Source organism: Oncorhynchus gorbuscha, linkage group LG01 (genome assembly GCF_021184085.1).
Source record: "Oncorhynchus gorbuscha isolate QuinsamMale2020 ecotype Even-year linkage group LG01, OgorEven_v1.0, whole genome shotgun sequence".
Lineage (NCBI taxonomy): Eukaryota > Metazoa > Chordata > Actinopteri > Salmoniformes > Salmonidae > Oncorhynchus > Oncorhynchus gorbuscha.
The window spans coordinates 74169581-74194234 of NC_060173.1; the positions used below are offsets into that span (position 1 = coordinate 74169581).

At 41.8% G+C, this 24654-nt stretch overlaps 3 protein-coding genes across 6 annotated transcripts in view; 2 read left to right on the forward strand and 1 right to left on the reverse strand.

Annotated features, from left to right (window-relative positions):
• wdr75 (WD repeat domain 75) overlaps positions 1 to 2557 on the reverse strand; it is a 20214-nt gene extending 17657 nt beyond the window's left edge. For both annotated transcript variants that reach the window (XM_046360113.1, XM_046360104.1), the window contains exon 1: positions 2402 to 2557. In XM_046360113.1, coding sequence (XP_046216069.1) covers positions 2402 to 2487 — 86 coding nt within the window. In that variant the 5' untranslated portion in view covers positions 2488 to 2557. The remainder of the gene's footprint in view (positions 1 to 2401) is intronic.
• On the forward strand, positions 1689 to 11529 carry LOC124041948. 3 transcript variants are annotated; one of them, XM_046360148.1, is made up of 8 exons: positions 1689 to 2118; positions 5831 to 5989; positions 6222 to 6389; positions 8587 to 8638; positions 8862 to 9051; positions 9163 to 9199; positions 9476 to 9720; positions 9917 to 11529. In XM_046360148.1, the coding sequence occupies exons 1-8, from the start codon at positions 2092 to 2094 to the stop codon at positions 10998 to 11000; spliced, it is 1962 nt and encodes a 653-aa protein (XP_046216104.1). In that variant the 5' UTR covers positions 1689 to 2091; the 3' UTR covers positions 11001 to 11529. The 3 variants fall into 3 exon arrangements, with proteins under 3 accessions (XP_046216104.1, XP_046216122.1, XP_046216113.1); XM_046360157.1 differs by lacking the exon at positions 1689 to 2118 and adding an exon at positions 2924 to 3035 and having other exon boundaries at positions 9917 to 11058; XM_046360166.1 differs by lacking the exon at positions 9917 to 11529 and having other exon boundaries at positions 1690 to 2118; positions 9476 to 9797.
• Positions 11530 to 11913: 384 nt separating this feature from the next.
• Positions 11914 to 15973, forward strand: LOC124041939. Its single transcript, XM_046360136.1, has 3 exons — positions 11914 to 14024; positions 14139 to 14217; positions 15645 to 15973. Exons 1-3 carry the CDS (start codon positions 12156 to 12158, stop codon positions 15797 to 15799), a joined length of 2103 nt encoding a protein of 700 aa, XP_046216092.1. The 5' UTR covers positions 11914 to 12155; the 3' UTR covers positions 15800 to 15973.
• Positions 15974 to 24654: the final 8681 nt, after the last annotated feature.

Consider the following 24654-nt stretch of genomic DNA (forward strand, 5'->3'; position numbering starts at 1 on the left):
GAGTGCATTGAGTGAATGTTGCAAAAATACCTTGGTTCCTTTCAAAATATAGCAATGTGAATGCAAAAGGGGTTTGGACCACAAAATAGGTAGAGTGAAATGGGGAAAAAAATATAAAAAAATAAACAGAGTGTAGTCCCCATTCAAAGGGAACAGTTATTCCCCTTTCTTTTCTTCACCAGAGCTCACTTTAAAGAGGACTGAGATGACTGAAAACACCATAAGTTGAAATGGAATTGTATTTAAATTCTGGCTTCCCATGGACTGTTTTTGTGCAACCCAATACAATTGAAAGCAATGCCAGTGTATTTAAATAAACTTTAACGTTGCACCCTTGTTGCTTAAAGCACCTAGCTAGTTACCGGTATGTGTAACATTACATTTTGGATCAGTGGACTGCCTAGTTAGTTAATATATACTGAACATGTTGGTCCCATGTTTCATGAGCTGAAATAAAAGAACCCAGCAATTTTCAAAAGCTTCTCATTTTGTGCACAAATTTGCTCACATCCCTTTTAGTGATAATTTCTCCTTTGCCAAGATAATCAATCCACCTGACAGGTGTGGCATATCAAAAAGCCGATTAAACAGCATAATCATTAATTACACAGGTGCACCTTGTGCCAGGGACAATAAAATGCCACTAAAATTTGCAGTTTTCACAACACAATGACACATATTTCTAAAGTTGAGGGAGCGTGCAATTGGCATGCTGACTGCAGGAATGTCCACCAGAGCTTTTGCCAGAGAATTGAATGTTCCTTTCTCTACCATAAGCTGCCTATAACGTTGTTTTCGAGAATTTGGCAGTACGTCCAACCTGTCTCACAACCGCAGACCAAGTATAACCATGCCAGCCCAGGAACTCCACATCCGGCATCATCACCTGCAGGATCGTTTGAGACCAGCCATCCTGACAGCTGATGAAACTGTGGGTTTGCACAACCTAATAATTTCTGCAGAAACTGTCAGAAACCGTCTCAAGGAAGCTTCTCTGTGTGCCTGTCGTCCTCACCAGGGTCTTGACCTGACTGCAGTTCGGCATCCTAAACGACTTCAGTGGGCCAATGCTTACCTTCGATGACCACTGGCATTCTGGAGAAGTGTGCTCTTCAAAGATGAATCCGAGTTTGAACTGAACTGGGCAAATGGCAGACAGCGTGCAATGGAATCGTGTGGGCGAGTGGTTCGCCCAATGTGGGAAGTGGGCTTATGGTATGGTCAACTCTATGCAAAGGTGATGTGGGGTGCTGCATAAGGCAAATAGAGGTCACACCAGAAACAGACTGATTTTGTGATCCATGCCCCTACCAGTATCTGTGACCAACAGATGCATATCTGTATTCCCAGTTATGTGAAATCCATAGATTAGGGCCTAATGTATTTATTTAAAATTACAGACTTTCTTATAAATAGCAACTCAGTAAAATCTTTGAAATTGTTGCCTGTTGTATTTTTATTTTTGTTCTGCTCAGTGGTGTAATGTACTTAAATTGTACTACTAAATTTTCATTAGGAATCCAAAATAATGTACTTACTTCATACAATTTCTGACATTTTGAATGCTTAGCAGGACAGGAAAACGGTCATCCCTACTCTCCACTGATTTGGTGACTCACTAAACACACATGCTTCATTTCTAAATATATGGTGCCGTCTGGTTTGCTTAATATAAGGAATTTGAAATAATTTATAAGTTTATTATAAGTATATTTTATCCAATTACATTTTTGATACTTAAGTATATTTAAAACCAAATACTTTTAGACTATCGCTCTAGTATTTTACTGGGTGACTAACTTGAGTAAAAGAAAATATACCTTAATAGAAAATGACTCAGTCATGTATGACAATTGGGTACTTTTTCCACCACTGCACTGGTTCTGTGTATAAGCCATTTAGCAATAACTTTTACCCAAAGCGACTTAGCTACGATTATGCTTGCTTCGTCCCGCAAAGTATCGTTCCTAGAGATACTGAATATGCCGCTGTTAAGTGGAAACGTTATTTTCGTTTTGAGTTGGTTGATCAAGGACGCAAGACAACGTACGGAAGCTTCTCCAACGAGTCGTCTGTATAAACAATGGTTCGATGCGGGACGAAGCAATGGCCATGCAGGTATACATTTTACGTATGGGTGCTCCCGGGAATCGAACCCATAATAATTGCGTTGCAAGCGCCATGCTGTACCAACTGAGCGACATGACCACAGACGACAATAGCCAATGTTACGTTTCTCTCAAGATTAGAATAATTGTGTTGTAGCTATACAGTACCACGTTAGCTAACGTGCTAGCTAGCCACAGTAGCTAGCCAGCTAACAGTTTGCATCCATGCCATACTTGTGACATACAGTTCATTCAGGTTTAGCTCATGTCAGCTGCAATGTACACACACGTACCTGGAATCATTTGTAATAACTGGCTCTCTGAAGTTTATTTTGCTGCCACCAAGGTGAACCACGCGTATTTCTGCGTGCGCCACCATCTTTTCGAATTTCAACTATGAACCTTCGCCTCTGACCCAACAACACATGGCATGCTTCTGTCCTTGTTCATTCAAAACTGGTTCGAAGTCGCCCTCAAGCGTTCTTCTCAAATTACTGCATTTGATTTGTTATTTTTATTGCTTTAAATTATTTAACATTGTTTTATTTAGCCAAGTCAGATAATAACACATTCTTATTTACAATGTTATGTATTGCTCATCATTGTTGTCGGCTGTTGTTTACTTATTTATTCGTTGTCTCATCACATTATTATACAAAAAAACAGAAACGTAGCTAATACACCAGTATTTATTGTTTCGAGTGGTCTTTTTAGTGGTATGGGGATCCAGTATTGCGTCGCTGATCGCATTGATTGACAGATTATCCCTGAATTTGTTTTATGACGTAAAAGTTCATTCACATTATGACGTTGGCTGAGTTACCGTATAAAATGCGATAGCTTATCTCTTTGGTAATCACTTGGTAAAGTTTTACCTAATGGGAACATAGACTCCAGCCATAGACTTTAACCATGGAGGATAATAAGGTAAGCATAGGAATTGCTAACAGAGAAGCCCTATGCAAGTGGTGCAGGAACCGCTGTACCGTCTTTTAAAAAATGCTGCGGCGGGAACCACAGGGTATACAGGACATATCGATAGGGGTGCGTAAGTAGTGGCAGCTGGGTGGCGGTGTGGGCTAACGTTAATGTGCCGCTAATATTATAATTTTTTATATTGTAAAAAAAAAGTATGCATTATAATAACCTATGGGACTTGTTATACATAAAATATGATCCTTGCAAAGATAACAGCCGTAGGCGAGTTTTTACCTGAATTATAATAACTATAGGTGACTCCATAACGTTTCTAGCTCCAACAGTGCAGTAATATCTAACAAGTAATATCTAACAATACACACAATCTAAAGTAAAGGAATTAATAATATATACATATTTGGATGAGCAATGTCAGAGAAGCATAGACTAAGATACAGTAGAATGGGAAGGATACAGTAAATACATATGAGATGAGTAATGCATAACATGTAATGAAACAGGCAGGGAGCAGGTCTCAAACCCTCAACCTTCTAGCCCGAAGTCCAGCGTGCTATCGACTGTGCCCCAAAAGAATGCTCAAGTGGCAGAGTCGATATCTGAGCTTATAAACCCAGGGTCGTTACAATATGTAAACAACATGAATAGTGTTCCATTGTTAAAGTGGCCAGTGATTTCAAGTCTCTGTATATAGGGCAGCAGCCTCTAAGGCGCCAGTGATGGCAATTTAACAGTCTGATGGCCATGAGACAGAAGCTGTTTTTCCGTCTCTCTTCTGGATGATAGCGGGGTGAACAGGCAGTGTGCTCGGGTGGTTGTTGCCCTTGATGATCTGTTTGGCTTTCCTGTAACATCGGGTGCTGTAGGTGTCCTGGAGTGCAGGTAGCTTGCCCCCGGTGATGCATTGGCTGGGCTGATTTACTAGGCTGTCCTCACAACCCTCTGTTGTGCCATGCAATCGTGGGCAATGCTTTTACCATACCAAGCAGTGATGCAGCCAGTCAAGATGCTCCTAATTGTACAGCTGTAAAACTTTTTGAGGATTTGAGGACCCATGCCTAGGGCTGTGGCGGTCATGACATTTTGTCAGCTGGTGATTGTCAAGCAAATAACTGCTGGTCTCACAGTAACTGACCGTTAATTAACACAAACACATTTAGTATCTCCTTGCTTCCACTCATAGCCTACAAACCACTGATGCAGACCTTTGGAACATCTACATATTAAAACATCTAATAAATCCATGTAACATAGCCTACACCATCACAATAAATCCAGTCTAAAATGTAGTCTATTTCAGAAGAACAGAATAACATACTCTGACTTGTCCTTATGTTAGACCCTGATCTGGCTATGCCATATGGCTACACTAGTTAATTTAGCAGACAAGATTTGGTTAGAATTCCATGGCATTATTTTATAGTATTTTATAGTATGAACATAGCTGAATAAAATTTAATGTTTTCTCCAAACGATTTGAGGGAGTGAGCACATGTGGCTATTCTGTGTTTAGTAGTTAACAAAGAAATAGGTACTCCTTTATGCTTAATTTAGAGTTATTTATGTGGTTGTGATACAAACGTTGGGCAATCCATTTTGATTTTAAATACATTCTAAGGCTGTATGATGTGACTGAAATGATGCTTTGAAAAAAGTCACATGAAAGGCATGAACTCTGCTTTATTTTTTTTTGCTCAGGCTGCACACTATTATTCACAATTTGACAAGCACTTGATAATACCTCAAATCACCCAGCGACATCCCCTTTGTGTGACCATAATGCCCCCTAAAAAAATCCATTCTTTTTGCAGCCAGTGTCCATTGTGTCCTTGAGCTGAATATAATAATTATAATTCCCTTCTCCACCCGAGCCACTGCCTGTTCACCCCGCTATCATCCAGAAGAGAGACGGAAAGCACCTCTCACTCACATGGCTCTCTCAGATAGCTCAATTATCATTAGACAATGCCCATCAAGTGATCAGGTCTTTCTCGCAGGCTACAAGTGAAGACAGACACATTGGAGACTCAATTGTGTGGATCCTTATCCAATTCCAAGGCGCGTATTGAAGATATTGGAAGAACTGTCCACATTTACTTTTCATCAGCTAACAAAATGAGTAGGCTTAATGAACAACAAAAGCACTAGCCTATGTCGATCTACTATCCCCATAGTACAAAAATGGACGTATTCTGTGTAAGATATAAATATTCCAAACATAGTCTGGGACAGCTGTGGGATGCGATAGATCCCAAAATGAATACAACCGTTAGCAAAAACAAATTTACCATGGCTAAGGGCTGTATCCAGGCACTTTGCATTTCGGCTTGCTTCAGAACAGCCCTTAGCCGTGGTAAAATGGCCATATAGCACACCCCCTCGTGCCTTATTGCGTAATTATAAACCAGGCAGTTTGGGTCCTGGATGCTGATTGGCTGAAATCGCATTTCAGCCATGTGTATATATGACAATATACCACGGGTATGATGCAAAAATACTTTTTACTGTTCTATTTATGTTGGTAATCAGTTTGTATTAGCAATATGGCACCTCAGTGTTTGTGGTATATGGCCATTCGAGCCCCGAATGCTGATTGGCTGAAAGCTGTGGTATATCAGAGTGTATACCACAGATATGACAAAACATTTATTTTTACTCTTCTAATTAAGTTGGTAAGCAGTTTATAATAAATCTGCGTTTGTGTCGTGTATAAGAACAGATCTTAGCTGTGGTATATTGGCCATATCCATGAGCATTTAAAGAATGGTCTAATTTGTTCCAATCAGAGTTTAAATGAAGATGATCCACATGATCCTCAAAGTTTGGAAGGTCAAGTCCAGGAAATGAAGAATGATATCCTGGGTTTAAACTATCCAGAAGATAGTGAAGTGAAGGATCCCCTGCCTCAGATCGAGCTGAAGGCTGTGACAAGGAGAAAAGTTAAGGTGAGAGAATAGATTGAGGAGAGAAAGGGAAATCTAGGGTCTTACTTGTCCACACTCTAAACCTGTCCAATATGCCATACAACATGTTGTTGTGAGGTTGGAGGGTAAATTGTCCTTACAACAAACTTCCATCTCTTAATATTCAATCACCAATCGTTTACTGTAGTTCTTCTCAAAGGCCTGTATAGCCACGGCAACTAACAGTATGTCATTGACTGTATTGTCTTTTTAGACCAAGAGGAGGACCAGTGCCAACAGGTCCACAGTTGAACAGAGCACTGATACTGATGCAGCTGAGAGAGATTTTGTTGAGAATCAGAATGATGAAGATGTGGAAGAGGTGAAGAAGGATCCCCTGCCTCAGATGGAGCAGGATGCCGTAAAGAGAAATAAAGTCAAGGTAAGGGAATAGATTGAGCAGACATGTGGATATTTGTGATATCTTTCATGTCTACAACCTGCCCCTACTGCATGTTGTTCTGAGGAAGGTAAATTGCCCATACAATACCCTTTTATCTCCAAATAGTAAATCTAGGGCTGACCCCATTTGGTTGACTGGTCTATTGTTTGTTCGATAGGCTGTTGGTTGACTGGGATTTCTTAAGTCGAGCAGTCGCAAAAGATTTTTTTCTTCATGGTGCACATAGACACCTGTCTGATTCGCACCTTTCTCAGTTGACTAATCCATTGCTGAGGCCACAGGGATGGCACAGTCCATCACGCTAAGACGTGATACTGAAATTGTATATGGTTATATTATGTAAAAAATAATGGTGCAACACTGATAAATCAAAAATGATTTTATAACGAATGCGCTTTTTCCCACCACTGTCAGTGGTTCTGAAACATAATCTTCAGTGCGCCATAGAATTGGCGCCCTTCCCTATGTTGCTATGTGCATAATACAGTAGCAAAGTTAACCAGCATATTGGGATTGAGAACAATGCTGCATAGGCAGCAGCAGCAGCAGAGATGGGGAAACAGCCCTTGCCTTAGCCTAATTTTCTTAAGACAATTGAGGAGAGAGGAACACCCAACTTAATTAGGTCTATAATCAATAGCCTAATTGTTAAATGTGCCTAGCTTTGTAAATCATCCATATGTATATTACCAGTCACAAGGGGTTTTTCTTTATTTGTACTATTTTTAACATTGTAGAAAAGTAGTGAAGACATCAGAACTATGAAATAACACATATGGAGTCATGTAGGTATCAACAAAGTGTTAAACAAATCAAAATCAATTTTATATTTATATTTGAGATTCTTCAAAGCTGCCATCAAGGCAAAGGATGGCTACTTTGAAGAATCTCAAATATAAAATGTATTTAGATTTGTTTAACACACTTTTTGGTACCTACATGATTCCATATGTGTTATTTCATAGTTTTGATGTCTTCACTACTAATCTACAATGTAGAAAATAGTAAAAATAAAGAAAGACCCTTGAATGAGTAGGTGTGTCCAAACTTTTGACTGGTACTGTATACATATATACAGAAAGGAGACAGATATAGCTTCTGTTGCCTGTTTGAGTATTTGTTTAATAGCCTACTGATTCTGTGAGCACCAAGCCTCATGCACCGGCAAAATGTTGAATTAAGCAATTTCACAGATTCGGCTGTTTTTAATCTTTGCTATGCTGTAATAAAGGCTTTACAATTCTTAGTTGTTAGAACAGACTAGTATTGCTTAGAATTTATTTAGTGTTGTTTACACTGTTCCAAATGGTCAGAAAAAACAATATTGTAATCTAACAGCAACTGGTTGGCACACAATACTCACACAAAGCTTGCTCCTATACCCTCATTTTCTTGATCTCCAGTTGTTTCCACAACTAAGTCAAATATCTTCCACAGATCTGACTTCCCCTTTCCCTCCTAAGCAACCAGTAAACATTCGCCCGTTTGGCATTTATTTTTCACATCCTCCGCATCCATTTTGCTGTCGATATTACTGTGTTCGGAGTTTGCTATAACCAATTTATTGATTTGATTATGATAGGCTATAGGTGAGGCCCTATTTGTCACATGCATGCGATGCTTACATGTTTCACATAAAGAGAGCAAGGCTGAGGAAATAGGTCATGTTTTTTGTAAACAAGTTAGGGATTTCGGTAACAGAAATTTTCAGTCAGAAACGAGGAAGAAACTAAATGGCTGAAATTATGTTGCATCTTCGGCATGGACAGCACAATAAACACTTGCTGTTATGTGGTGCCCTTTTCACTGCAGTATGGAGGAGAGAGAAAATGTGCGCCTGTCACACAGGCACTCGCTGTCATTTATTTTAATACAGTGTCATCATCGGGCTCTTTCTTTAGTCATTTGTGTGTCTTAATTATTTAATCAAACAGTGTGCTTAAAGCATCAGACAAGCTCAGTGCCTATGTAGGTGATTGTATTCAAACACATAGGGTGTGTCTGATATGGAAAAAGACATTTTAACATTAGAACAGGATGACTCTCGGTCGACAATTATTTTTTTATCGGGGACAGCCCTACAATCAGTCTTACCCTTGCTCTACTCAAAGGGCTGTATTGGAATGGCTTCATACAGTATCTGCGTGTATATCATTGACTGTATTGTCTTTTTTAGACCAAGAGGACCAAGAGAAACAAAGCGGAGCAGATCACTGATACAGATGCAGGTCATAAATTGAACTCAAATTTCACTGAATGTAATCCTTTTGCATGTGAATGTGATTTAGTATGGACATCTATTGAGCAGAGGACTAATAGCAGAGTGCACATAGTATCCTTTCTTGGGTACTTAACTTCACAAAGTACACCAAGTTGGCTAATACATACTTGCCTCACAAGGTTACATGTTTTCTGACTTCTTTACCTTGGTGAATGCTGCTTTGGACACAGGTCCCTCTACATCTGTGGAATTCTCTGGGATGGCAGTTCAGGGGACATCTCACCAGGGACAATCTAATGAAAAGATCCTAAGTGAATGTGTCTCCAGGGCGTGTCAGACCAGGGCTCTTGACCTCCCGCCAATCAATCCGGATGCTTTCAACCCGATTATCATCCGGTTTCTGGAAAAACTTACTGAGGAGTATGTCCAAACTTCTATTGTAGTATTTGAATGCAATGTCATCTGGAGGATTTTATAAATTGTATGTGTGTTGGTGTGCTTTTTGGGACTAAAAACATCTATCTCCTATAGGCAATGGAGGCAGTTAAGCATTGGCAGGATGGACCCTGTAAGTCGCTTAACCTTGACAATTATTCATAGATATATTAATAGATGTTTCAAGAAAATTAGATACAAACCTTTTATCTATCTACAGTATCATCCACATTATCACAAACAGTTACATTCAAAGAGCGTTTTAGTAGCCTACTGCTTTTCATGCTTTCAAATGTATGCCACTTTCATGATTCCCATGAACATATGTGAGATTGTTGGTATCTCTTCGAGGAGCTTTGTTTCAGAGCCCGGCTATGAGTTATCTACCTACACTGTTTCGGTCCTACAGGTGATGAGGGCATTGCTTGCGGAGATGTGCCTGGAGATTGTGCGGTTTGTATCTGAGGCCATCCTGGAGGTCATCATCCCTGCAATTTTCCGTTTTGTACGGATATACAGCCATGTGTCTCCAGTATCCGTCAAGTCTCCGACAGAATCAGAGAGATCTTCTAGCACAAACCTGAAGGTTCGCAAGAGAGGCAGCAGCAAATCCTCAAGGTCTCGCACGGCCAAATCAAGCTCCTCTCGTAATGGGTATGTTCAGTCATTCCTAAAGAAACCGGTTTCACCTAACTACACATAACCCATTTTGTGAAAATATGTTTTGTTATCTGTATAACAGTTTACTCTTAATGACCAGTTTAACTGATTACTGAATTATGCATTAATGTGACTACAGTGTCTACAATGGAATATGAAATGCTGTATTGTTTGCTTTGTATTCTCAAAGGTCTCAGACAGTGTCGCCAAATACTCAGGGAGATGGTGAGTCTATATCATCTGAGCCACTCAGTGACTTTTTTGGGATCACTGAGGACAGTCTCCTCACTAGTGTCCAGGATTCCTTCAAAGAGTCGCTGAACAATGTCCTCTGTATCCAAAGAGAGGGCCAGGTAGACACTCAAAGTCTATCCCGGGTTATTGTTGGAGAAGTGTCAAAGAAGGTCAATTCCATAATCTCTGTGGCCATCCAAACTCCCATCTCTGGGCGAATATCCCCTGTCTTTTTTGCCAGTGGTGGTGTCTCCAGCACCAAGGTGGTTGAGGAGATGGTGTCTGGCGTTTCCAACATACTTCAGATGTACATTAATGGGAAGAGTGTTGAGCAGAGTGTTGTTCTCAGAGTGGATGGTGTTGAGGTGGATATGACACATTTAACAGGACAGGTCATGACAGCCCTCAGTGGCACTGTTTTGAACTTCAGCAATAAGGAGGAAAATGATCCCAACAAGAGGGAACTGCTTTGTGTTGTTGCTGACCATATGAAGATGTTTGAATCTTGTAAAAGTTCTGAGGAGATGCTAAAACAAGGAGAGAGCAACCTCAATATCAAAGGTGCCAAATCTAGTCTTTGTCTGTCAACACAAAGTATGGACAGACTACTCACTGAGGAGTTTCAGACCAAGGCCACTGAATCGATCCGGGAGATCGTTAAAAGATTCAGGGGTTGTACATCATGTTGTTCTGGCACTACATCATCTAGTCCAACTCCTAGGATAGGTGAGATTGGAGACCTTATGATCGACCCTGAGGCCTCTGAGTTGGTAAGTACCTTTGTTTCAGACATGGACAATCTTACCCAGTCTATCAGGTCATCCTGCTCTCCTGCACAGAGTGAGCAGATCCTTCTTGAAAACCATCAGAGTAAGATCTGGTCTTACACTGTTGGTTGTTGCTACGACATGAAAAATACACTGAAGAGGCTTCTTACCTGTCCAGAAAAAGGGGATCTCTCAAGTACATTTGTGGAGAGCACGAGAGATTCTTTCACAATGGTTCCAACTTTTTTGCCTGGACGTCGGTCATTTCAGTAATGGTGAGGCTGGCACATCGGACTCCTTTTCTTGTAAACCACTTTTAATAACCCCCCTCATCCATGAATGAACAAAAAGGACAAAGTGAGACCCCAAAACCTTTCTTGGCTCTCAAAAAGTATTTGCAAGACCAAGTCCTCCTTGACACCACAAAAGAGATTGCCAGCCAGGTTCTAGTCTTGTATAAGACTGAGGTGATGGAGAAGTTCTCATCTTCTGTTGGAGAGTGTGATTCTGAAGAGTCTCTGGAGGCCAATCTATTTGTGGATGGCATCATGTCTGACTTGAATGATTTCACCAGTTCTTGTTCCGCCTCACCATCTGAGTTGTTAGACAGTGAACAATGTCTCTCCGATGTGAAGGTCATCGATGGTGTTACACCAATACATGACGAGACTCTCAAACAGGCTCCCAGTGAAAGTTTAGATTCTCAGGTGACTTGTAATAGTGATTCTCTTGAAATCCAAGCGGACCTTCAAACCTGTACCAATGAGGTCATTAGTCAGATCCTCACTGTGTATCACTCTGAGGAATCCATGGAGGAAAGCCTCTCTAGCCTAAAAGGAGATACAGAAGACCTGTCCAAGCTTTTGGATGCCGTTGTTTCTCAGATTGACGTCCTTGCCGCCTCCAAATCATATTTATCTGTTGATGACTATGCTGTCAATACACAGGACAATATGCATGGTGAGATCAACAATGATGAAGAGGAAGCATCCACTAGAAGTCTTAAATCCACAGCCTTTGACAAACTATGTACTGAGGAGTTTCAAACTAAAGCCTCACATATGGCTGGTGGGATCCTTCGATCAGGGTTGATTGGCATTGTAAATACCAGCCTTAATGGTAGAAGTGCAGACATTTGTGCAGAGTCCAGTAATGATGATGATGATAGAGATGTCAAAATCCTTGAGAAGAGTGGAACTCCATCTTTATTCACCTCTTCTCTGCACACCATTTCTGCAGCGTCCAACATCGTCATAAGCATCACTAAAGACCTTAATAGCTTCACCCAGATGACTAAAATGTCTGCTGCTTCAGTGTCTGACCAGTTGGAGAGATCCCTGTCAGCTTCAACCCTTCCTGGCAGTGTTCACAATGGGGCCAATGTGAAGGGAAATATAATTTGGCCAGGCACTGTTAACCTGTTCAACAATGTGTTCACCAAGGTCAAGGACTTTTTTTGCCCAGCAACAACGGGTCCTCCTAGACAATGTGGTTGAGGACCCCAAACATGCCGAATCCATATGCAGAACAGCTACTTATACACAAATGACGGACAGTGAACATGAGGGCAGCCAGACCAACATGGTGAATTATTCCAAAGCCTTAATTAGTCAGACTCTGATGACAATCCAGAGGAGAGTGTCTATGTCAGAGAGGATGAGCACCTCAGAGAAAGGTTTCTTGACTCGTTCCATAGTGGGCTCCATGTTGGAGGATGTTGACATGGTGAGAACTGATGGACACGAGATACACCGGCCATCCTCCTCAAAGTCCTCCCTGTCCATCACCTCTGCCATGACCAGAGGGTCCCAGAGTGATTTTACAAATTCTCTTCCAGGGACTCCAGTCTCCAATGAGTGGCCTGTTGAAAGCTATTGTCCTATCATTAGGAGTTCGGTCATTGATATGAGTGACTCCTCAACTCATTCACAAGGGTCAACAAATTACACAAGGCTAACCATCTCTGCCATAGTTGACACTGTTATGGAGGTAATTCCAAGAGAAGATACGGAACACATAGCCACTGCAGATGATGTCACTTCTTTTACAAGAAGACTTGCGAGACTAAGCTCCAGGGACGGTCTTCAGAACTTCTCACATGAGCTCACTGACAAAGTTTATGAGCTCATAAAAAGTCACAACACCCCTCAGGCTCTTTTTGTGCCAGCTGGCAAGAGCGTGTCTGACTCTATTCTTTTGAAGCTGAAGACAGAATTGAATGCTTCTGAAGAATCCAGGGAGTTTCCATCTGACCTTGTGTACTCCTTTGCTGAGGAGTCAATAAAACGTCTGCTACAGCAGATTATCTTCTGGCTTCCTCCACCATCACAAGGATCCGGTTTCTGCCAAACTATCATCTCTGATGGTTCTCTGCAGGACACAAGTCGGCTTATCCCGAGCTCTTCTGCCATCTCCATTAGTTCCCCACAGGTTTACTGTGACACAAAGAGCCTTTTCACCAATATAATGGTCAATCAGGTCATGGATACCTGTTCTGTGGCCTCAAATTCATCAGTAAAATTATCAGAGTTGATGAACATAATCAATGGGTTGTCCCCAACTGATGCTGGAACACTTGACCCTGACAGACCGGCTCTCATGACCACTAGCCGTCAGTCTAGTGCCAAATCATTGCCTAGACCCTCTATGTCTGGCAGCAGCACACACAACGGTGGAACTGTGGATATTCAAGTTTTAGGAGAGGTGGAATCCAAGATGGATAACAAAGATCTGGAGATGTCTAGTGTCTCTGTGCATCCATCAACTCCATCAGCCATGGACTCCGATACACATGCCTCATTTGACTCCACTAGCAATGACTACACCTCTTTGGTACTTTTACTGATTATTAGATTGCTGTCAATGATCACCCCTATCACATTACTGGAATCCTCTGATATTGGTGAAACATCAAGAGTTCTCACAAAGAGGATTCTGTCTGAGTTCTGTGGCACCTCAGGCCTTGAACCAACTCAAGCCTACCCCCAGAATCTGAAAATCAAAAAGATTTTCAAGGCTGTCTACAAGGGGCTTCTTCAAGAATTTGGGTCAGAGAAGATGCTCCAGGTTGCAATGAAGTCAAGGGATTATGCATTTGACGATGCCCTGGTCAAATCATTAACTAGGGAACTGCTAACTAAATGCAATGAGGCTAGCTCTTCACCTCACTCCATGACCCAGTTGTCATCACACAATGCACTTGGCAGTGACGAGGTAGGTAATTCTGGGCTTCCAACAACTGGTACAAAGGAAAAGAAGAGAGGAAGATTCAACGCTCTCTGTGGATTCAACCCAAAGGTACATATGTCAATCAAATACATAAAAATAATGATATTCATTACATACAGTATGATGGTAAACACTGATACCTTTTGTGTGCAATTTCTGTACAAATGACTGTTTGTTTTCCAGTGTACACAGAAGGTCAACAAGAGGAACCACTGCACTCCAACACCTTCCCAGAACCAGACCCCTGCTATCAGTGAAACAGGTAAGTCAATACACTCAAATGTGTACTGAACAAAAATATAAACACAACTTGCAACAATTTCAAAGATTTGATTGAGTTACAGTTCATATAAGGAAATCAGTCAATTGAAATACGTTCATTAGGCCCTTATCTATGGATTTCACATGACTGGGAATACAGATATGCATCTATTCGTCACAGATACCTAGGGGCGTGGATCAGAAAACCAGTCAGTATCTAGTGTGATCACCATTTGATCACCAGCGTGACACTTCTCCTTCGCATAGAGTTGATCAGGATGTTGATTGTGGCCCATGGAATGTCCCTACTCCTCTTCAATAGCTGTGCAAAGTTGTTGAATATAGGTGGGAACTGGAACACGCTGTTGTTCACGTCAATCCAGAGCATCACAAACATGCTAAATGGGTGACATGTCTGGTGATTATGCAGGCCTTTCGACATGCGGCCATGCATTATCATGCTGAAACATGAGGTGATGGCGGCGGATGAATGGCACGACAATGGGCCTAAGGATCTCGTGACGGTATCTCTGTGCATTCAAATTGCCATTGATAAAATGCAATTGTGTTCATTGTCCGTAGCTTATGCCTGCCCACACCATAACCCTACAGCCAACACAACGCTGTGGTTGTGAGGCCGGTTGGACATACTGCCAAATTCTCTAAAACAACATTGAAGTAAAGAAATAAACATTAAATTATCTGGCCACAGGTCTGGTGGACATTCCTGCAGTCAGCATGCCAAATGCACGCTCCCTCAAAACTAGTCAACCAGCGTTTTCCCTTGCTCCCATATTTCTCAGTTTCTGAGACATCTGTGGCATTGTGTTGTGTGACAAAACTGCACATTTTAGCGTGGCCTTTTATTGTCTCCCGCACGAGTTGCACCTTTGTAATGATCATGCTTTTTAACCCACAAGAGTCTAAGCCCTGTCTAGGCCGAGGGGTTTGTATCGGCCTTACTGCTGTTAGCCCATACAAACGCATTGAATAACAGATTCACTACATGGAACTGAAGTGTCTGTCCTAAATCTGAGAGATATAAGAAAGTTGACGAATATATATATATATACAGTCTCAATATATATATGCAGTCTCAATCCGCCTATTTAACGCAGAAGCCCCCAGGGCTTAGACTATATATATATATATATATATATATATATATATATATATATATATATATATATATATATTTTTTTTTTTGCATGTTTTTATCCCCTTCTTTTTGGCACTAAACAGTCCTGGGGGGCCTATGTAACACTTCTGCGTTAAATAGGCGGATTGAGACTGCTAGGCTACCTGCTGCCCTACATTTGTAAATTATGTAGAATATTACAATTTAAATAATAATAATGCAATACTAATTATTCACACTAACTAGGGTCAGTTAACATTTTCTTTATGTTTACATTTTTTTTCTTCCAGCAATTGTCAATGATCAAGAATCCTGCCTTACAGAGAGTGTATGCTCCACCAAGAAGAAACCAAGGAAGCGTTCGCTCATTTCTAGGATGTTTTCAGCTATAGGCAAAGCCTTGTCCAGTCCCTTTACTTCCTGCTATAAAAGGAAGAGCACCTAAACTATATTTCAAAATATATATTTGAAATAAACATAATTGCATTAATTCTTCATGTTGAGTGTTTTTCATTATATATTATTGGATGATATAAAGTGTAGTATTAGCAATAGTAGAAGTTGTATATTTGACTATATTACTTTTAAGATACATTTAAAAAAAATAAGAATAGTGTTCAGTTGAAGTCTGATGTTTACATACACCTTAGCCAAATACATTTAAACTCAGTTTTTCACAATTCCTGCCATTTAATCCTTGTAAAAATTCTGTGTCTTAGGTCAGTTAGGATCACCACATTATTTTAAGAATGTGAAATGTCAGCTTTTATTTCTTTCATCACGTTCCCAGTGGGTCAGAAGTTTACATACACTCAATTATTATTTGGTAGCATTGCCTTTAAATTGTTTAACTTGGGTCAAACATTTCGAGTGGCCTTCCACAAGCTTCCCACAATAAGTTGACTGAATTTTGGCCCATTCCTCCTGACAGAGCTGGTGTAACTGAGTCAGGTTTGTAGACCTCCTTGCTTGCACACGCTTTTTCAGTTCTGCCCACACATTTTCTATAGGATTGAGGTCAGGGCTTTGTGATGGCCACTCCAATACCTTGACTTTGTTGTCCTTAAGTCATTTTGCCACAACTTTGGAAGTATGCTTGGGGATATTGTCCATTTGGAATACCCACTTGCGACCAAGCTTTAACCTCCTGACTGATGTCTTGAGCTGTTGCTTCAATATATATACACTGCTAAAAAAACACAATGTAACTCCAAGTTAATCACACTTCTGTGAAATCAAACTGTCCACTTAGGAAGCAACACCGATTGATAATAAATTTCACATGCTGTTGTGTAAATGGAAGATAACAGGTGAAAATTATAGGCAAATTACAAGACATCCCCAATAAAGGAGTGGTTCTGCAGGTGGTGACCACAGACCACTTCTCAGTTCCTATGCTTCCTGGCTGATGTTTTGGTCACTTTTGAATGCTGGCGGTGCTTTCACTCTAGTGGTAGCATGAGACGGAGTCTACAACCCACACAATTGGCCCAGGTAGTGCAGCTCATCCAGGATGGCACATCAATGCGAGCTGTGGCAAGAAGGTTTGCTGTGTCTGTCAGCGTAGTGTCCAGAGCATGGAGGCGCTACCAGGAGACAGACCAGTACATCAGAAGACGTGGAGGAGGCCAACAACACAGCAGCAGGAACGCTACCTCCGCCTTTGTGCAAGGAGGAGCACTGCCAGAGCCCTGCAAAATGACCTCCAGTAGGCCACAAATGTGCATGCGTCTGCTCAAACGGTCAGAAACAGACTCCATGAGGGTGGTATGAGGGCCCGACGTCCACAGGTGGGGGTTGTGCTTACAGCCCAACACCGTGCAGGACGTTTGGCATTTGCAAGAGAACACAAAGATTGGCAAATTCGCCACTGGCGCCCTGTGCTCTTCACAGATGAAAGCAGGTTCGCACTGAGCACATGTGACAGACGTGACAGAGTCTGGAGACGCTGTGGAGAACGTTCTGCTGCCTGCAACATCCTCCAGCATGACCGGTATGGTGGTGGTTCAGTCATGGTGTGGGGTGGCATTTCTTTGGGGTGCCGCACAGCCCTCCATGTGCTCGCCAGAGGTAGCCTGACTGCCATTAGGTACCGAGATGAGATCATCAGACCCCTTGTGAGACCATATGCTGGTGCGGTTGGACCTGGGTTCCTCCTAATGCAAGACAATGCTAGACCTCATGTGGCTGGAGTGTGTCAGCAATTTCAATTCCAATTCTTCATCTGGGACATCATGTCTCGCTCCATCTACCAACGCCACGTTGCACCACAGACTGTCCAGGAGTTGGCAGATGCTTTAGTCCAGGTCTGGGAGGAGAACCCTCAGGAGACCATCCGCCACCTCATCAGGAGCATGCCCAGGCATTGTAGGGAGGTCATACAGGCACGTGGAGGCCACAGACACTACCAAACCTCATTTTGACTTGTTTTAAGGACATTACATCAAAGTTGATCAGCCTGTAGTGTGGTTTTCCACTTTAATTTTGAGTGTGACTCCAAATCCAGACCTCCATGGGTTGATACATTTGATTTCCATTGATAATTTTTGTGTGATTTTGTTGTCAGCACATTCAACTATGTAAAGAAAAAAGTATTAATTAAGAATATTTCATTCATTCAGATCTAGGATGTGTTATTTTAGTGTTCCCTTTATTTTTTTGAGCAGTGTATATTCAATCGATCACTGCCCGCACCTGCTCGCCCGTCCAGCATCACTCCTCTGGACGGCTCTGACAACTACCAATACCTGGGTGTCTGGTTAGACTGTAAACTCTCCTTCCAGACTCACATTAAGCATCTCCAATCCAAAAGTAAATTTAGAATCGGCTTCCTATATCGCAACAAAGCATCCTTCACTCATGTAAAGCCCCGTCTTATCTCAGCTCACTGGTCACCATAGCAGCACCCACTCGTAGCACGCACTCCAGCAGGTATATCTCACTGGTCACCCCCAAAGCCAATTCCAGTTCTCTGCTGCCCATGACTTGGAATGAATTGCAAAAATCTCTGAAGCTGGAGACTCATATCTCCCTCACTATCTTTAAGCACCAGCTGTCAGAGCAGCTTACAGATCACTGCACCTGTACATAGCCCATCTGTAAATAGCTCATCTACCTACCTCATCCCCATACTGGTATTTATTTATTTTGCTCCTTTGCGCCCCAGTATCTCTACCTGCATATTCATCTTCTGCTGATCTACCCTTCCAGTGTTTAATTGCTATATTGTAATTACTTCGCCACCATGGCCTATTTATTTCCTTAACTCACCTCATTTGCACTCACTGTATATAGACTTTTTGTTTTCTTTTGTTCTACTGTATTATTGACTGTATGTTTTGTTTATTCCATGTGTAACTCTGTGTTGTTGTATGTGTCGAATTGCTACGCTTTATCTTGGCCAGGTCGCAGTTGCAAATGAGAACTTGTTCTCAACTAGCCTACCTGGTTAAAATAAAGGTGAAATAAATCAAATTAAAATAAAACATATCCACATCATTTTCTAATTTCCTCATGATGCCATCTATTTCGTGAAGTGAACCAGTCCCTCCTGCAGCAAAGCACCCCCACAACATGATGCTGCCACCCCCGTGCTTCACGGTTGGGATGGTGTTCTTCGACTTGCAAGCCATTACGGCCAAACAACTCTATTTTTGTTTCATCAGACCAGAGGATATTTCTCCAAAAAGTATGATCTTTGTCCCCATGTGCAGTTGCAAACCGTAGTCTGTCTTTTTTATGGCGGTTTTGGAGCAGTGGCTTCTTCCTTGCTGAGCGGCCTTTCAGGTTATGTCGATATAGGACTCGTTTAACTGTGGATATAGATACTTTTGTACCTGTTTCCTCCAGCATCTTCACAAGGTCCTTTGCTGTTGTTCTGGGATTGATTTTCACTTTTCGCACCAAAGTACGTTCATCTCTAGGAGACAGAACGTGTCTCCTTCCTGAGCAGTATGACGGCTGTGTGGTCCAATGGTGTTTATACTTGTGTACTGTTGTTTGTACAACTGAACATGGTATTTTGAGCCTTCCTCCCCTCACCAACCTCCTGTAGCAAGGCATTACCAGTGGTCAATATTTCAATGGGGGAAAAGGGTGTGGCACAACAAAATATGAAAAGTATGCTATGCAGTGAATATTGTGTATAATAGCTTAGACTGGAATTGAATTCAACACCATTTGTACCGTTTTCAACTACTCAATCTTTCCTCAACATACATACATTTCTAACAGCTTGTTAGTTACCTTCTGTGGGGCGGCTGTAGTAGCGTGTGAAGGCGCTCTCTTTGGGGATAGGGGTAGAGGTAGAGCAGAGGGTTCTCAGGGATGTTCTCGGCAGCCATCACCTTGTAGTTGCGGAGGATGTCAGGAAAAGAGATGGCGGCCAGCTCCTTCTTAGTGTAGGGCTCCACCGCGTGGAAATGGCCATCTATACAGTGGGGCAAAAAAGTATTTAGTCAGCCACCAATTGTGGAAGTTCTCCCACTTAAAAAGATGAGAGAGGCCTTTAATTTTCATCACAGGTACACTTCTACTCCAACCTAAGTGTATGTAAACTTCCGACTTCAACTGTACATAAATGCACACACACACAATGTGATATGAGAATGTGTTCTCAGTCAGTTTACCTGGTCAAATAATACAAACAGAAACACATATACCTGATACAGATGTACAGACACATACTCATAATGTGTAAAAACAATTAAAATACATATATTTTTGTCTGTCCATAGGTATGTACACGGAGTAAATATACCACATATTAGGAACACCTTCCTAATATTGAGTTACATCCCCCCCCCCCCCCCACACAGCCTCAATTCGTCGGGGCATGGACTCTAATAGGTGTCGAAAGTGTTCCACAAGGATGCTGGCCCATGTTGACTCCAATGCTTCCCACAGTTGTGTCAAGTTGGCTGGATATCCTTCGGGTGGTGGACCATTCTTGATACACACGGGAAACTGTTGAGCATGAAAATCCCAGCAGTGTTGCAGTTCTTGACTCAATCCGATGCACCTGGCACCTACTACTATACCCCATTCAAAGGCACTTAAATATTTTGTCTTGCCCATTCACCCTCTGAATGGCACACATACACAATCCACGTCCCAATTGTCTCAATGCTTAAAAATCCTTCTTTAACCCATCTCCTCCCCTTCATCTACAGCTACAAAGCTACAAAAACACATGCACACAAAAAGACACACACACCATTATTGGAGCCCTCCACCCAGGTGAAGGTAATGGCTCCCTCTCGGCTGCTCTCACTGAAGCGCAGCAGGAAAGTTCCAGGCTCCTTGTCCTTCAGCAGGGCCTTCTCTCTCTCCTTACTAACAAAGCCAATGATACACCTATAGACCATAGATATGTAGTTGATTATAGCACAATAAAGTAACTTTTCAAAAATGTAATGTAGACTTAGTCTTCAGAAAGGTACACTGAAGTAATGTGAGTTGGAGAGATGTTTTACCCATCATTCCACAGACACAGCAGGTGTCTCTTGATCAGGTCCAGTATTCCCTCGATCCACAGCCAGAAGGGAAAGCTCTTCTCATTCACACTCTGCTCAGGCAAAGACACACTCAATACACAGCCCATAGTAAACACACAGGGGTTGGCTAAAACACTGAACTTCCAGAGAGATGCTCACCTTGCAGAACTTGGTCCAGGGGATGAGTCCATTAGGGTTTCCGGGCTTCTCCACCTGTCACAGGAGTTTGGTATTATTATTGGTTCACTTTAATGGAACAACCTTAGCTGACACCTGAGCAACACATGACAGAGGTCATAAGCTTTTTATGCACCTTTGGATACGGTGAATAGATTTTAAGCAACATTTGCATTGTTAGCCTTTATCTGGGATTAGTTGGCCAAATGGTTGGTCACCTTGACTCTCTTGCCAGATATCTGTGTTGAGAAAAACTAATAGCCACCTCACACACTGGATGTATGGCCACCATTTATAGAGCGCACCTTAATATCACAGATGGGTTTGCTGTGGCTGTGTCGTTTCACAAAACCACGCCAAGTCACAATAAGACTCACCCAGGAGCTTGTCTCCCAGCATGCTCAGCTGCTCGTCGTTGAGGCCTCGCTTGGTTATGGAGGAGAACTGCCAGCTCAGCACGTTTGACAACTGGCTCCAGGTGGCCTGAGGAGGGCTCAGGAAGAACGACAGATTCTGAGGAGGAAGAGAGAGAGGGATGGAGATGATAAGCTGATAGTTTGGAAGAGGGGTGTTAGTGCTGGGGTGGAACAAAAGCCTGCACACCACCTGGCTCTTCAGGACCAGGAGTTCGACCCCCTAGATTAAACCTGTCCAGTCTGGATCACATGACATAAGTAAGGAGGCAGTTAAGAGAACAAAAGTTACTGTAGTTCTCAGAGGGTAAAATCTCAGTAAGTAGATAGATAGATAGATAGATAGATAGATAGATAGATAGATAGATAGATAGATAGATAGATAGATAGATAGATAGATAGATAGATACTGTAGCTATGAGGATTTAGTCTTGAATGAGAAGGGTAAGTGAGAGGGGTTGTACCTTGGACTCACAGGTCAGCATGTTGTACCACATGACAGAGGCCCAGGCACTGGGCAGCTGGCTAATCTTGGAGATGACCACAATGGGCAGGGACATTGTCTGGATACACGCACGCACACACACTCCTCCGTCACTATGAGAGGACCCTGAATTGACACACAGATGTACATAATTAAAAAAATATATATGTATAACTATGACATTGCATAGTAATAGTTTTATACATCACAATCACCCTCACACTTGAGATGCTTTGTTTAAAAATAACATTTTTAAATGATTCTCAAGACTTGAAAATAACGATTCTGTTCCAGAAAACTAGAGATCACTTTCGTTCCAGGTTCTTTTTCCGTTCCTCAGAAAATTCGGAACTTATTCGGTTTATGGGTTTTGTACCCTGAACCGGTTCCAACCCCAGCTGGAAACTTTTGAAGTTTACCAGTAAATTGCCAGAATTTGGTAACTTTCAAGGTTTTATTTTCTAAGATGACATTTATTTGTCATGTTTAAAAAATATATATGATTTTTTTTGTCGGGTGGCTCTCTGGAATGGTTTTAGCCATTTAGCAATTTTAGGAAGCTGGCTTTCACTAGCCCAGATAGGTTCCCAATCTCCAAACCTCATTGCTAGCTACCAAGAAGCCATTTCAGGCAATCAATCAAGTTCGAGTAACTAGCTTGTCTAACTATCTTAGCTGGCATGCCTGCTGGCAAGGTTGGTCGACTTTAGAAAAGCAAGCCATAACTAGATGAATAGAAGCATATTGTTTATTAAAAATAATAACCATCAGTCAGGAGGATACAGACAGCTCAAGAGTTATGCTTAGATATGCAGAAAACGTTTTACATAGAATTAAGCATATTGATTATGACTCAGGAAAAAGCTGTTTAAGGGGTTTGAAAAATTATCTAACTTACAGACAGGGGGCATAATTTGTGGTGCATGATGCCCATGTAAGTCAATATGTCATTGTTGTAAATGTTTTGGCGCCAAACTGGTGGCAGTTGTGAAAAAAGTAAATAACTGGGAAAGTTGCAGAGTTAATTGAAAATAATGAAAAATATGGGGGGGCGCCTATTGGAGAACCCTGATGTACAGTACAGTATATCATATGTACAATATACAGTATAACATCTGAATGTGCCAGTTCATACCAGGTGTCTGAATTCTGCTGCCAAGCTTCCATTGAACTCCTCCATGTTCATAACCTTAGTGTTGGTTCCCAAGATGTTGAATTTCCGGACCCTGGAAATGACGTAAAATCAGAGGAAATGTAATGACTACTAACTAGGCTTCTTCAGGTTTAAGTAGGATAACAGAGACCAAAACATTTCCTACCCTCTCACTGTGCTCTTCTCAGTGACGTTCCTAAAGAAATACAATACATCAGTGACTGAAGCTTTGACTCTTGCCATTGATAAAATATAACAATGTAACACAATTGATTAACTATAACATCAAGCAGTTCCCAAAGACATATGTGTACACATGTGTGTATGTATATGGCTATGGTACGTACTTCACATTCACTTACTTGTCAAACACAGCTTTGACTTTGAGCTGGTAGTTGAACTCCTGGAGCTTCACCAGGAGTCTGGGGATATTCGGTTGCAAGAGCATTATGATACCAATGAAGTAAATCACAATGCAAGCCAAATGACAACCAGGAACTAAAGTGGATGGAAGTGTGTAGTGTTAAAGGTGTTGGTCTTAATTGAGGAGTTACAGCATGGATTGCTAAACAACCCTACTCTGGGTTTGCAGGCTTCTTCTAGCTACTAGTCAACAGAGTATTGCACATTGTGTTTGGAGTGTGTAGCACTGGCGCAATCACCTGATTTTGACAGTGAACTGCACCCCAGTCTTCAACACCATGGGTCTTTGAGGGTGAGTGGGCATACAGGGCTGTCTCTCCACCACGATAGAACTAAAAGACAGATGCCACAAAAACATCAAACATCCGGTAATGACACTCCACTAAAGCCTAGAGCAGGGATCATCAACTTCAGCTCAATTGTTTTCTTGAGTGGACAGTAATTACAAATCATTTGTACACTGCTAATTGACAGCAAGAAGCCCAAAGGGATATAATATTTGACCAAAAGTATAATGTGGAAGGACCACCAGAGGGCAGGCTGCTCCCACGGACAGTAGCCCAGCCCGGCATGTGAGTCAAGGTGGTCAGAGGCAATTAAGCACAGCTGATGGTACTAATGAGCTATTCTCTCTATTGTAGGGGAAAGAGGAGGGAACCGGCAGAGAGGGGGGAAAGAAAAGAGTGTTTGATTCTACAGAGGAGAGGACGTACCTTTTGAAAAGGTGAAGAATGGTCACCACCTGAAGGGAGCTCTCCACGGAAGGATCGTGAAGGCTGTGACACACCCGTGATTTATGTTAGAATTTAAAGATACTCACCTTGTGTTTCTTATTCTTGTGAAGAAGAAGATGTGTGTTTCCTTGGGATATCATCATTGATTGTGTTGGAGTGTTTGAGAAGGAAAAATGACCTCAATAGAGAACTTTGTACAATTAATAAAACCTGCTCCTGACTCATTTATTCCACTTTGTTTATTCCGCTTTACAGCAACCTCCAAGTACTTGGTCCGCTCATTGGTGGAGATTGCGGGCACTAGGAGGACGAGTGACACAAGGATAAGTGAGAAAAACTAAAATCTACCTGTAGACACAGGGTAACCATTCAAGAAGGATGGATAACACTCTACTACAACAGTTGATCACAGCCCAGCAGG